This window comes from Vulpes vulpes, chromosome 11 (genome assembly GCF_048418805.1).
Source record: "Vulpes vulpes isolate BD-2025 chromosome 11, VulVul3, whole genome shotgun sequence".
Taxonomy (NCBI): Eukaryota; Metazoa; Chordata; class Mammalia; order Carnivora; family Canidae; genus Vulpes; species Vulpes vulpes.
In genome coordinates this window covers 96,292,280-96,305,780 of record NC_132790.1, presented here as the reverse complement: position 1 = coordinate 96,305,780, position 13,501 = coordinate 96,292,280, and the positions used below count along the sequence as shown (strand labels likewise).

Here is a 13,501-nt window from a genome sequence, read left to right as displayed (position 1 = left end):
AGTACAGCATGAATTTAAATTACATTTAACAAGCACTTCTGTCCAATCTTCAGGGTCATTGTCATGGTAAGCAAGGTGGATACCTCTTTTTATGACAAATGAGATATGAGGAACACTGTGAAAATGTTGGCGGCAACCTTGTCTTGAAGCTAAAAGCTCGTCCCCAGAGTCAAAAAAAAGTTAGTGCCGCATTGTCTTCAAGGACCCGAACTGAAAGTAAGCTGGCTGCCTTAGATAAGAAACCAGACTGTCAATTAAGTGTTTAACAGGGTTTATTTTTGCAGTCCAAATGGCTCGGTGACTATGTCACAAATTAATTACCCACTGTGCAAGAAGGGTAGCTGCTTCTTCCCTGTGTGTTGGGGGGCGATTGGGAGAGGGGTTCCAAGAGGACAGTCAACCAAGAAAAGTCTCTCCTCCAACAAAAACGTCCAACCCAGCAAAACCTCAGGGGTACAGAGGACACAACGGGGCAGCCAACAGAGCAGCTCCCTGGGGAGTTTAACCACGAAGCACCGTAAGCTTCTTCTAGTCTATCCATTCCCCCCAAAAAGGCTCCATGCCCATGGTAGGTCTTGTCACTCTTCACCATATTGAACACCCAACAATTCCGAGCCAGAATCAGAGCTGTTCCTCTTGCAAGCGGTTTCACCTATAGCACCCTGGACTTTGCCATGCTCAGCCTGCACCCCAGGGCACCCATAAGAATAAGGGTTCTGATTCCTCTGATGCTGGCCACAGCCCTGAAATCCTGCAGCCGGTGCCCTGCAGGCATCTTTCTTCCTAGCATTGCTTCAAGGAGCACCTCCCCCTAGCAACCACCTGTCACAGCAAGGAGGGAAGACCAAACACCTAGTGAGTCCAGCTCCACCCGTGCTAACAGTTACTTAACATTTTTTTAAAGATCTATTCATTTATTTGGGGGTGGGGGGAGGGGGGAGAAAGGGAGAGAGCCTCAAGCAGAGCCCGATCTCACTGCCCAGGCCAAAACCAAGAGTCGGATGCTCTTTCCACTGCATTCCCCCTCCCCAGGAGCCCCAGCAATTCCCTAACTTCTGAGGCACAGGTGCCTCATATACAAAATGGAATAACAGAACCCACATTGCCGGAGTGTGATTTCAGGTAGTGTCTGTAAAAAAAATAAATAAATAAAAATAAAAATAAAAAAAATTAAAAAAATAAAAGTAGTGTCTGTAAACTTCTCAGCACAATGCACAAAATAATAAATACCGGCTAGTTCTGAGAGAACACTGGCTAAGCACCTTAGCAACTGGTCATGGTCTACATTTACTGCCCAGTTACCATGCGCCAGGAACTGTTCTAAACCCTTTAGGGGCCTGGCTCATTTCATCCCTAGAAGGCCCTGCCCATCATAGCCATCGCCATGTGACAGACAAGAGACTTAGGAAAAGTCTTATAACAAGAAGTCCCTCCCCAGCTGCCCACTGTCCCCCAGAACTCATGGACCCCGAGCACACGAGGCTCCTCACAGCCTTTTATCACCGCCCGGCTGATAACTAATGCACAAGATGGAAAAGATCCCGGCAGTTTCCACAAGTCCAACTCGCCGGTGACCCAGTTTCTCCGCAGACACCATCCTTCTGCCAGAGGTGCCCGTCCCTTCACAATACCCCCCCCAACTCTGTCAAAATGCCTCTACTTTCAAAAAAAAGGCGGGGGGGAATCCCTGGGTGGCTCAGTGGTTTAGCGCCTGCCTTTGGCCCAGAGCATGATTCTGAAGTTCCAGGATCTAGTCCTGCATCGGGCTCCCTGCATGGAGCCTGCGTCTCCCTCTGCCTGTGTCTCTGCTTCTCTCTCCCTTCTCTGGGTCTCTCATGAATAAATAAATAAAATCTTTAAAAAAAAAATGCCTCTACTTTCAAAAGTGTATTCAAACATCACTTGTTCTGTGGATCTCCATGGGCTTCCCATCCTTGGGGAGCCCCCTCCGCATTGCATTCATTTCACTACTAGCTCTTCCTTCCTTGTCTACTACTTGGACTGTTTGGATACATGCCCCATCCCCATCCCAACCGTGAACACCAGGAGGGCGGGGACTACATTCTCCCTCTGTCCCCGCCGACCAGGAGTTAGTTGTCTAGCACAGGCTTTGGAACCTACTTTAGATGTATACGCTGAGAGGCTCTGTGCACCTGTCCACACATCCATGTCCTCACCTGTGAAGTGGGAACAAAGTTCCTCTCTCACAGGGGATCTGACATCAGAAAATAGAACATACAGAGAACCCAGCAGATGGAAATGAAGAAATGGGGGATCCTGGCAACTTGGGGGGGGGCGGGGGATAGACTAGACTGTTCTCGCATGAGAACAGTGTTGAGGATGGGTTTGGTGTAAATGTTATTTCCCTCTTTAATTTTCTTGGCTTCACTTGGCCCATCTCTCAAATGAGTCTACCATGGGAGGAGCAGACCATTTCCAACATCACATTCGACTCACATTGACCAGGGCTACTTGCAAATAAGGCCCCCAAAGGAAACGCAGCCACAGGGTCCAACAGCAAAGGGAGGAGGAATGGCCAAGGCTGACAAGCTCCCTCAGGTAACGGGGGTCACTTTCACAGCACAGGCCAGGAGCTGATTCAGTCTAAGACTGGAAGAAGCCCCGAGTTCCTGCTCCCCACAGTGAGGGGCATTCCGTAATTGCTCAAGAAATGCTAACTGCTATAGCGATAGTAAACACAGGAGTGAAGTCTGCAGTCACCATTAGTTGGCTTGGCAACGACAGGACTCCTCGCGGAGAGCAGTCCTACAGATGAACGTAGAGTTTACGTTATTTACTCTGCGGACAGACGTATTTCCTAATCTGCTTCAAGACTTGCCTTCATTTCCTTGACTCTAAATTTTACTCTTCTTATTAGCCCATTTTAAAGGCTTTTCTCTGGGGAACTCAAAATATTTTAAGACAACTAAACATTCATGTTTTACAAACAAAACTTCTTGGGCGCCTGGGCGGCTCAGCGGTTGAGGCTCAGGTCATGATCCCGGGTCCTGGGGTCGAGTCCCGCATTTTCCCCATGGGGAGCCTGCTTCTCCCTCTGCCTGTGTCTCTGCCTCTGTGTGTCTCTCATGAATAAATAAAATCTTAAAAAAAAAAAAAAAACACTTCATTCAACTCTAAAAATACCTAAACCAAACTATACGTTATGTCTGGGGCTCTTTCCCTTCAGTATGTAACACTCCCCTATTTGATAGCCTTTATCTCAACATCCTGTCTACCTGTAACATTTAACATCTTAAAAAAAAAAAAAATTAACATCTTATTTTTTAAGTCTCATAAGGACTAGGAATTATAACCTCTTCTTCTAAGCTGCCCTAATTTGATCACTACTTTAAAATCTCTGCCCTGACGTTAGGATTTGTCAAGTCAAATATTTCTTTATCTGCCTTGAAATTACACGTGAAACCTCACCCAGAGACCCAAGGCCCCTCTCACTTTTCTCACTTTTGGGTACACACTATCCTGGGGAGGTCTTTGCCTGTGGCAAGCTGCCCAGGGCAGCAACCCATTTAATCCACATTTCAGATCTGTTAAGTCTTCGCATAATGATAGTGACAATCTCCGTGTTGCTACATTTAAGGAATTTGTATACAACGGGGCCTGCTCCCTTGTTGCTGTTAGCCCACTTAACTTTAGGAAAAACTCTCTTCAGTAAAATCAAACAGCAGTGCTTTATAGCTCTGTTCCAACACTGAATGTGGGAACTGAAAATAAAACATATGTTTCTATTACAAAGGAATGAAGGCCATTTCTACTGAAAACACTTTACAAATCCTAAGAACAATCATCAAGACAACAGAAGTCATAAAACCACTGCCAGAAAAAGGTGACACTTGATAGTCAATCTTGCCCCAAATGTGCTGAATGATTCTTTTCACCATCAAAGCCAGAACACAGAACCTATTACTGCAAGTTAATCTTCTGAAGTGTATGCAATTTAATCCAATTCAACACATATATATGTGTGTGGTTGCTTGGCTGTATAGCTTGCTTGGAGTGTGAAACTTGCTACATTATGGCTAGGTCTACACAGCCAAATGCTTCCAAGTGCACTGTATAATTTGCTTAAAGAAGCTGAAGAAAGTGCTGAAGACAAAGCAGAGAGTAAGAGGTATCAGGTGTCACAGGGTGATAATAAATCAAGATCAGATCATGGAAACATGGTTTCTCTGCCGATAGCAAAACAGTATGCTACGCTGGCATTTAAAACACGTGTAATGGGGCGGCCCCGCTCGGCGGTTGAGCGCCGCCTTCAGCCAAGGGCGTGATCCTGGAGACCCGGGATCGAGTCCCACGTCAGGCACCTTGCATGGGGCCTGCTTCTCCCTCTGCCTGTGTCTCTGCCTCTCTCTCTCTCTCTCTCTCTCTCTCTCTCTCTCTCTCTCTCTCTGTCTCTATGAATAAATAAATAAAATCTTTAAAAAAAAAAAAAAGTACGTAACCTGAATCTAATCAGGAAGAAATGACAAATGCCAACCAAGGGACATTGTACAAAATAGCTGGTCTGTTCCCTCAAAACATATCTAGAAAAACTAAGGGTGAGGAGCTGTTCTTGGTTAAAAGAAGACTGAAAAGACATGAAGTTAAAGGTAACATGGACTGGATTGGATCAAGGCTGAGAAGGCTGCTGTCTAGAGAGACTAAGGACTCTGCTTTAAGTCACCACTTAGTGGCAGAGCTGGGATGAGGAAAGCCCGGAGCTCTTTCTGAGATGCTAGACTAAGTAGAAGGTTAAGGGTCTCAAAAATCATGCATTTTTTAAAAAATATTCTTATTTTTAGCTTTAAGCATTTTTTTAGGTTTTTATGCTCTACCATGAAAAATGGTTTATGAGGCACTCGCTCTTCATGGATTTGACATTCACACTCATAAATACACATGAATAGGGGCGCCTGGGTGGCTCAGTCAGTCAATCGACCGACTCCTGATTTCGGCTCAGGTCATGGTCTCAGGGTCCTGTGATCAAGCTCCAACTTGGGCTCCACGCTGGATACGAAGCCCGCTCAGGATTCTCTCTCTCCCTCTGCCCCCGCCTGCCTTGTGTTCTCTCTTAACAAAAATACACATGAATAATTATAAAGACCAATGAACTGTAATACTTTATAAATAGAGTCAAAAAACAGAATCCTGTGTGTTATCTATCTTATAAAAGAAGAGAAAACACAGCTAGACAGCTAGTGGGTGAACTTAACCATCTGTCATGAGTGTGCAAATAATAGAAATTTTAGCTCTGGGGCAAGAATAGAAAATAATCCTCCTCACCATCCCCCACTCCCACCCCAACCAACCGGTTACACTAGTAAGAAAACTAATGGTAAAAGTAACAAATGCAAGAAGTCTCCGATGTTCTGAGCTAGAAACTGGAGCTAAGCTTCCTTCCATTTGGTAGAGGAAATCATGGGGTTCTGGTGATACACTCATATCTCAGATTCCTAAAAACTCTACCTACATGTTCTTTGCAAATGATGAGGGTCTATCAGACATTTATTTGACCTAAAATTGCTTTATATTTCATTGGGCAGAATCATTCCTGTATCATCACCTTTTTTCCTTTCTTATGACAGTTAAAATCAGATTAAACTAAACATCAAAAAAAATTAAATAAATAAAATAAAATAAAATAAAATAAACCTCAAGGAAAACACTGACAGAACAGGCTATTGAAAGATAAGAAAAAGAACCTAAAGAAAGGAGGAGTGGTCTGCTATAGCCAGTGATGCTACAAGTTTCAAGGGTTACGAACCAGGACAAACACACACACGTTTCAGGTCTAATTATTCATTTATCTTAAAAATTACTGAGCACCTTCTAGCAGGTAGTCTCCAACGAGAATTGATACTGAACAAGTTACGGAGAAACGGTATAGTTGGGAGTGAGTGTGCGTTAAGTGATCAGTAAGTTAATAATTTAAAATATAACGGGAGGGGATCCCTGGGTGGCTCAGCGGTCTGGTGCCTGCTTTCGGCCCAGGGCGTGATCCTGGGGTCTGGGGATCGAGTCACACATCGGGCTCCTTGCATGGAGCCTGCTTCTCCCTCTGCCTATGTCTCCGTGTCTCTCATGAATAAATGAATAAAATTTATTAAAAATAATTAAAAAATAAAGTAAAATAAATAAAATAAAATAAATAAAATAAAATAAAAAATAAAATAAAATAAAATATAAAATAATATAAAATAAAATAAAATAAAATAAATAAAATAAAATATAAAATAAAATAAAATAATAAAATAAAATTAAAATAAATAAAATAAATAAATAAAATAAAATAAAATAAAATAAAATAAAATAAAATAAAATAAAATAAAATAAAATAAATAAACAGGAGGTGTTACTAAGAGTTATGGAGAAGAATAAGGCAGGACCAGAAGACAGTGATGGAAAGATGACATCGTGGCTGGAGTTATACGAGAAGGCTTCTCTTGAGAAGTGCCATCGGAGCTAACACGCAGGGCGCAGAGGCCGCAGGCCACACGGACGTCTCAAGGCTGGACAGAGGCCGCCGTGTGTGTGCCCACTGCCTGCACTGGCGGAGGGGGTACATGTCTGAGTGAGGCTTGGCTGCTAGGTGAGGATTCTGAGCCTAAGAGTGAGGAATAATGTCCTAGCAGGATCATTCTGGCCTCAAAGCAGAAAGCTGTCATTAGAGAAGGACCAAAAGCCTTTGCAGCAACCCTGACAAAGCGGTGGTGGTGGCAGTGGTTCAAACCAGAGGAGCAGCAGCAGTGGGAGATGGAAGACATTCTTGGATTGGGATTATATTTTTCAAGTAAAGCTGATGGGATTGCTGAGGGACTGAACGGAGAATTTTGAGAGAAAGATATAAGCCCAGAATGACAATAGGGCTTTTACCCTTATCCACCCAGTGACTACTTAGAACAATTACTAAGAAGAAGACTGAAGAAGGAGCAAGTTTAGAGATGGCAAGAAACCAAGACTCTTGACTGTATATAGTAGGTCTCGGAGGCCTACTGGTCATCAAAGTCGAGATAGTCAGGAAGCAGCTAGATATCCAGACTCCGGAGAGAAGTATTAATAAATGCTCTCACTCTCTTACCGACGCTTGTTCTCTTTTGCTGTCTCGCGGGCATGCACTGTCTTTCCCTCTCCATCCCTCCTTCTCCCCCGTCTCTCTCACTACATATACATGAATCGCATATGTGTGTTTGTGTGTACGAATGAAGAAAAGATCAAGAAGGAAAATACGAAGGAGAGAGAAGAGAACCTTGAATATTTATTACATCTACTTTGGCACTATTTGCAAATATTATAGTGAGAATGGAGACCTTCCGTCATTCTAAAAATGGGGCATTGCTTTCGTCTCCCCCTATAAAATAATAAACTGATGACAAAATAATAAGCTGATGAAAACAATCTGAAGTATAGTGTTAACAAGACTGCTACCAAAACAACACTCAGAGATAACCACTGTTAACTTTGTGGATTTTTTTCCTCCTTTTTCCCTCCTATACGTTTAAATATATTTACAACACAGTTTTGTTTTGTAGTACAGTCCACCTTTAACAAACCTGAACTCAAAAAGTGATAGCCATGGAATCTAGCCATGTTTTTTGTTTTGTTTTGTTGCGATTAACTTTTCTTGCTTTTAGAGTGGGCTCCACTGTCCAGTTCACCAGGACCACCTGGTAAACCAACTACCACCAACCACCTCACACCCTGACTCAGTTACCTAGGACGCTGCCTGGCATCTGAGGATATTTGCATTTTCTGACCCTGCTCCTCAGAGCTTTACAGCTGGGGTCTCCCTTTTAAAATCGTAAGCATGTTTCCATTTCATAAGGAATTATTTGTAAACCTCACTTTTAAGCAGACATCTACAGGTGCAATCCTCGGTACCTATTTCTAATGGAGAATCCAATCTTTTATTAAGCATGTTTTAGCACCACCTCATGGAGTCACTGTGTAGTCACCAAGAGAGTGAAAACTGAGTAAAAAGCAGTTTACCTTCAGTTCTTTCAACAAATACCTACCATGACCATGGGCCGGTACATGTGAGAGGGAGGGGTGAGAGACACAGCATCTTTAAAGATGATTTCAGATAGTGAAACGAGCTGTGAATAAAATAAGGACACCCGAGAACATAACTGGGTGGAAGGGGTGGGGAAGAGGAATGTCATTTAGGTAGGTAGCCAGAGAAAACCTGCTGAGGCAACGGCATTCGAGCCAGAGGCTCTGAGGAGACGTGGAATACCACAGAGACCAGCGACCCAAGTCCAAGGAAGAAGAAATGCAGAAGCCCTGAGAAAGGAAGGGGCGAGGTCCATCAGGGGGGTAGAAGGAAGGCAATGTGGCCAGAATATCGGAGACAGAGGGAGCAAGGCCTGGATGGCCTCGGGGGCCACAGGAAAGAATCTGGATCTTCATCCTAACTGTAGTAAGAAACTATTGGAAAGTTATAAACAGGGACATGATATGATCGGAGTCAGGCTTCGTGATCAGTGTGGCAGTTTGGAGCCTACAATGTAAGGAGCAAAAGGACAAGCAGGGAGACCAGTCAGGAGACTTGTCAAGAGGTGAACCAGCACTGTCAGCAGCTACGGTGGTGAAAAGTGCTCAGGTGCAGGACGTATCGTGGAGGTAACAGCAATAGGATTTGCTGATGGAATCCGGATTCTGCACCTGGGTGCACAAGGATCCGTCCGTGCACCACGAGTGTCGTTCAGCCTCCCCAGGGACCTTCTCAGCACTTACCTCACTGGGCTACGGATAGAGTACGCGGGCAACAATTACCTGTAGAATCGATGATGTATCATAGCGTCTCACTTACCCAAATTAGGATCAGTTGCCTGGCGTTTCTTAATTTTAGCTTCAGAAATAGCAGAATAATAGGCACAGGTCATCTTGATCAGCCACGTTGCTCGAACCATTGGCACTGAATATTTAGCTAAATATGCAAAAACATCTTCTTTTTTACTAAGGATTGGAACCTAAAAAGAAATAACATATTTATAAAATCATAGGCAATTTTCATCATGAGGTCACGAGGGGAGAATGGGAAAGCAAATAAAGACACTAAAGCCTTGCTGCCTTTAAGAGAGTATATCATGGATGGATTTTCAGACAGTATCTCCAGCTTAAAAACCAAAAGCTTTTAAGAAACTTTCATTAAAAGATTCAAAACTATATTTAGCTTGCTGGCAACAGTTTTATCAGTCTTGCTTTCTTATTTATGAAAACAAATTACTTTCAAAGTCTCAGATGCTGAGAGCTACTCATCGTATCTACAAAACAGGGGAGAAAATTTCATGACAGTACTTCCAAGGAGTTTATCTCAAAATTGGGAGGGATGGATGAAGTGAAAAACTGTCCCCACTCCACATTTTATCAAAGAACACTTTTTTTGGATAAAGCTTTCTGGCTGTAACATTCATCGTAACAATTTCTAGAAAGCTTCTAGAGTGTCTTTAGCCCAAAATTTAAAATAGAGGCTAAAATGATGGCTCGGTGAATCTGCCTAATAAACACTGAGCTAGAAATAGCTGGTTAATTAATTCACTGGTTGAAAGCAGGCACTTGAGGTAGTTCATTATTTCTTCCAGACCACAAAGGTCTACTATTTAGCAAATTAGTATCCCAATGTACCAATGAATGTCTGAAAGAGTTAACCCGCTCTTGTAGATTCCTCATAAATAGTCTAGGGACAGGCCAGTCATCTATATATATAATCTACTCAACTTATGAATGTAGAGTAAAACAGCGGGCAGAGTACACTGGCCATGATGTACAGGATGGGAGCAGTAAGCAGCATGCCCGCTGCACCAGGGATGACCACCTCTGTGCTCCATCCCTGGCCCCCAGCCTATCTGGCTAAAACCCAGAACTCCCAGACCCCTCATTTATAAATGTACTAATAATACCAACCCAACCCTGCCCAAGCCAAAGGGTGGTTAGAAGGGTAAAGTAAAAGAATTACATGTATCAAAACTGGAACCCTTTTCATTTTGTTATCAATTCCAAGGATTGCTGGATGCCAGCCAAGGGTGTTTCAAGCCATGGACCTGACCTTCTCCTAGGAAGATCCAGATCTGGATACCACATAATCATGGGTATCAAGAGCCCTGCTCCCTGTGCCCCCAAACTCTAGCGTGATTTCGGATATCAAGGCTTCAAACCAGCTGACTGTTACAGCATGGCATTTTTCTTAGTCAAATTCTCCTTTAGGCAATAGATATTTTGTACCATTCATATACTGCAAATTTGTTCACACCAAAGTGTGACCCTAGAATTCAAAGAGAAGTATTTTTTGTACACAGCTCTTTAAAAACAAGCTATTTCACTTGGTTCTTACCCAAGAAACATTCAAGCTGCCCCAACACTGAAGGAAAGGCTGCCTGGTTGGACATGGAGATGCAGCTGTCCATACGCTGTGTTTCATGGGCAATTTAATAGACTTTTGGTCACATTTGGATCCTGCCTAGGGTGCTGACTCTAAACACAGCCCCCAGGACAGAGGCAGCTGCTCTGCACAAATACACCTAAAGGGGCGATGAAAGTCCCATAGGCCAAAGCTATAATATAAGGCTTCCTCTCTACAGACCACAGTGACAGATTTTAACAAGAAAATTTCCCGAAAATTTTGCTTATAAGGCACGACTTTCACGGAGCACAAGACTCTTGGTTGCACAGAGATAGCACAGACTATCGCTGCAGCCAGGGACAAGAAAAGCACAGGCTTATATATTCAGTGCAAGACCCATGTTGCTGTGTTTCACCAGAACATATAGAGTATGAGAGAGTTAAATTTTAGTTGTCCAGGTCACAGGTTGCCTCTCATTCAGATGTACCACAAGATTACAAGACCAAGGCCTAAAAAACTAGGCAAGAACAAAAAAAAAAAAAAAAAGTAAATGTAGCATCTCCAAAGAAACATTACTAATAGCATCTTTAATAGATGCCCAAAGGATTTTCCTTCGAACGGCAACTGACAGGAGGAAAATAAAAATTCGAACAAGTGAAATGGTTAGATGAAGTAGCAAATAAAACTGAGACACAGGTCCTACCATTAACAAGCTAAGGCCTACCTCCAGCTCACTGCCCTTACTGGCAGAACCACTGAAGAAATGGTTGGTTCAAATCAAGGGATTTAAAATTCAGAAGAACATACGTGAAGAAGGCTATTTAAATAAGAAAGAAGACAACATATTGACAGAGTTGTCAAATATGCAGTGTGGACCGACTAAGGAAGGAAATCCTGTTTATAGTGACTGCAGGATGACTTCCTTACACATGGATTCCAGTGTCAGCACAGAAACCACCTGACTTCACCTTGTAACTGAACCTAGGCAATCACTGCACAGCTGTTTCATATCTACATCAAGATAGAGCTGCATCTAAGTAGTAAAAGAAAACTTAGAAGGAAACCACCACCTAGCATGTGATGGTTTTTCAGCCACAAAACGGCTGTTACCACCTTGTAGCGCCTTTCCCTTCCATGAGTGTCACTGTCGACGCTCTCTGTTCACCAAGCAGAAGTGGAAGCAAAAGGAAATTCCATAGACCACAGTAATCAATGTCACCTGAAGCGGACATGTCATACCTAGTCAACTGTTCAAGAGCCAGAAGGATATCCCTGGAGACTATGAGTCTATTTTTCCAAATCTACCTATGACCGTGACTGAGTTAAAAGGCCCTTCACAGGCTAAATACTTGGGAGTGCTGTGGAGTTGTACAATAACGGAAAACCAGGCCCAGAAACTTGACCTATCCCAACCAGGAAACTATTCTGAACTCTAGAACAGAGCTGAAAGAGGACTCAAGATCTCAGCAGGGAAATTAAGGCCATTTGCAATAAGCCACCTCACAGGTAAATACCAGAAATTAAAGAAGTATTTGAACTTTCTAACACAAAGAACATGCAGAGAATGCAAACTTTTAACCCAACTATGAAAGAGCTTTTGTCATATCAAGAATAGGATATGCTGAGGAGGGGAGAAGTGAAGGGAGGGACTTGTCAAATGCCCAAGAAATAACTACTTCGAAGTATAGTCAATGGCAAGAGAAGGAAAGAAAGGAAAGGGAGGAGAGGAAAGGGGAGGGGAGGGGAGAGGAGAGGAGAGGGGAGAGGGGAGAGGGGAGGAGAGGGGAGGAGAGAGGAGAGGGGAGAGGGGAGAGGGGAGGAGAGGGGAGAGGGGAGGGGAAGAGAGGGAAGGAGAGGGGAGGAGAGGGGAGGAGAGGGGAGGGGAGGAGAGGGGAGGAGAGGGGAGGAGAGGGGAGGGGAGGAGAGGGGAGGAGAGGGGAGGGGAGGAGAGGGGAGAAGAGGGGAGGAGAGGAGAGGGGAGGAGAGGAAAGGAGAGGGGAGGAGAGAAGGGAAGAGAAGAGAAAAAGGGAAGGGAAGAGAAAAAGAGAAAGGGAGGGAGGGAGGGAAGAAAACTTTGCATAGAATTAATGTCAGGGTTTACCTGAGGAACACCTGACCTGGCCAGAAGCAGCTCCTAATACAGAGAAGAACAACGGTTAATACACTAGACTGTGATTTACCTCCCTCCTAAAAGATAAGCAACCACTACACTGCTAAAGCAAAGGCATCATTTCCTCACCAGTATTCGCTTTTAGAAAATATCCAAAAAAGGGATTCTGAAAGCTTATTAAAAAAAGGAAAACCTAAAAAGAAAGACATCAGCCTGGCTACAAGGGAAGTGAAGGTACGGACCAACATGGAGGGTATGAACTACTGGTAGAAAGTCATCAAATATCAAAGGATGCCCTTTGACTTATGGGGTCTTCAGATACAACCTACAGATAGATCATCATGAGCCGACTTGGTAAATGTTCATTATTGGGAAAGAAATCCTACACGGTTCAGCACGTGTTGAGACAGAGTACAGAGGCAATTACGCTGATTGTTGTCCTTTTCGAGGATTTCAGTTGCCTTTAATCACAAAAATCTACGAAAGGCAACAAGGCTGCTGTGGTGGCACTAGGGCAAAAGAAAGCCAATGGGAGCTACAGGCTATTTTCAGAGTTGCTTTCGAAAACAAACAAGCAAATACCAAAAAGAGCTCTCCTTTAAGCCAGGCCTACACCACACCAGTTAGTAACACTTAGTAACACTTACTATCAAGAACAGAAGATGGTCACCCTTAAGACTAAAGGGTTTCAGGCCAGATGAAAAAGACATGTGGGATGATATCAAAGGTGTGCAAGAAGCCAGAGATCACTGGAAGCTATAAATAAACCTGCCCATTCTATTCTAAAACTTTTTCAAAGAAGTTTTTCAAGCACACACAGAATCACTATCCTACTTGTTAAGAAGGAGACTTCGCTTTTAAGCACTTGGATTGGTACTTTTCAAGACATGGAAGTAACATCAAAGCAAGAATTTCTGAATAGCACATTTTGGACATCCTGGCCTAAGGAAACCGAAAATATAATGGAAATAAATGAAGTCTTATTGCCTATTCTCGATTTTACAAATTTGTCTACCAGGATCCCTGGGTGGCACAGCGGTTTGGCGCCTGCCTTT

The 13,501-nt window shown here is 43.3% G+C and overlaps 1 protein-coding gene across 8 annotated transcripts in view; it reads right to left on the bottom strand.

Annotated features, from left to right (window-relative positions):
* MED12L (mediator complex subunit 12L) overlaps positions 1 to 13,501 on the bottom strand; it is a 323,809-nt gene that overhangs the window by 273,949 nt on the left and 36,359 nt on the right. For all 8 annotated transcript variants that reach the window (XM_072727143.1, XM_072727148.1, XM_026015744.2 and 5 more), the window contains one exon: positions 8,807 to 8,966. In XM_072727143.1, coding sequence (XP_072583244.1) covers positions 8,807 to 8,966 — 160 coding nt within the window. The remainder of the gene's footprint in view (positions 1 to 8,806; positions 8,967 to 13,501) is intronic.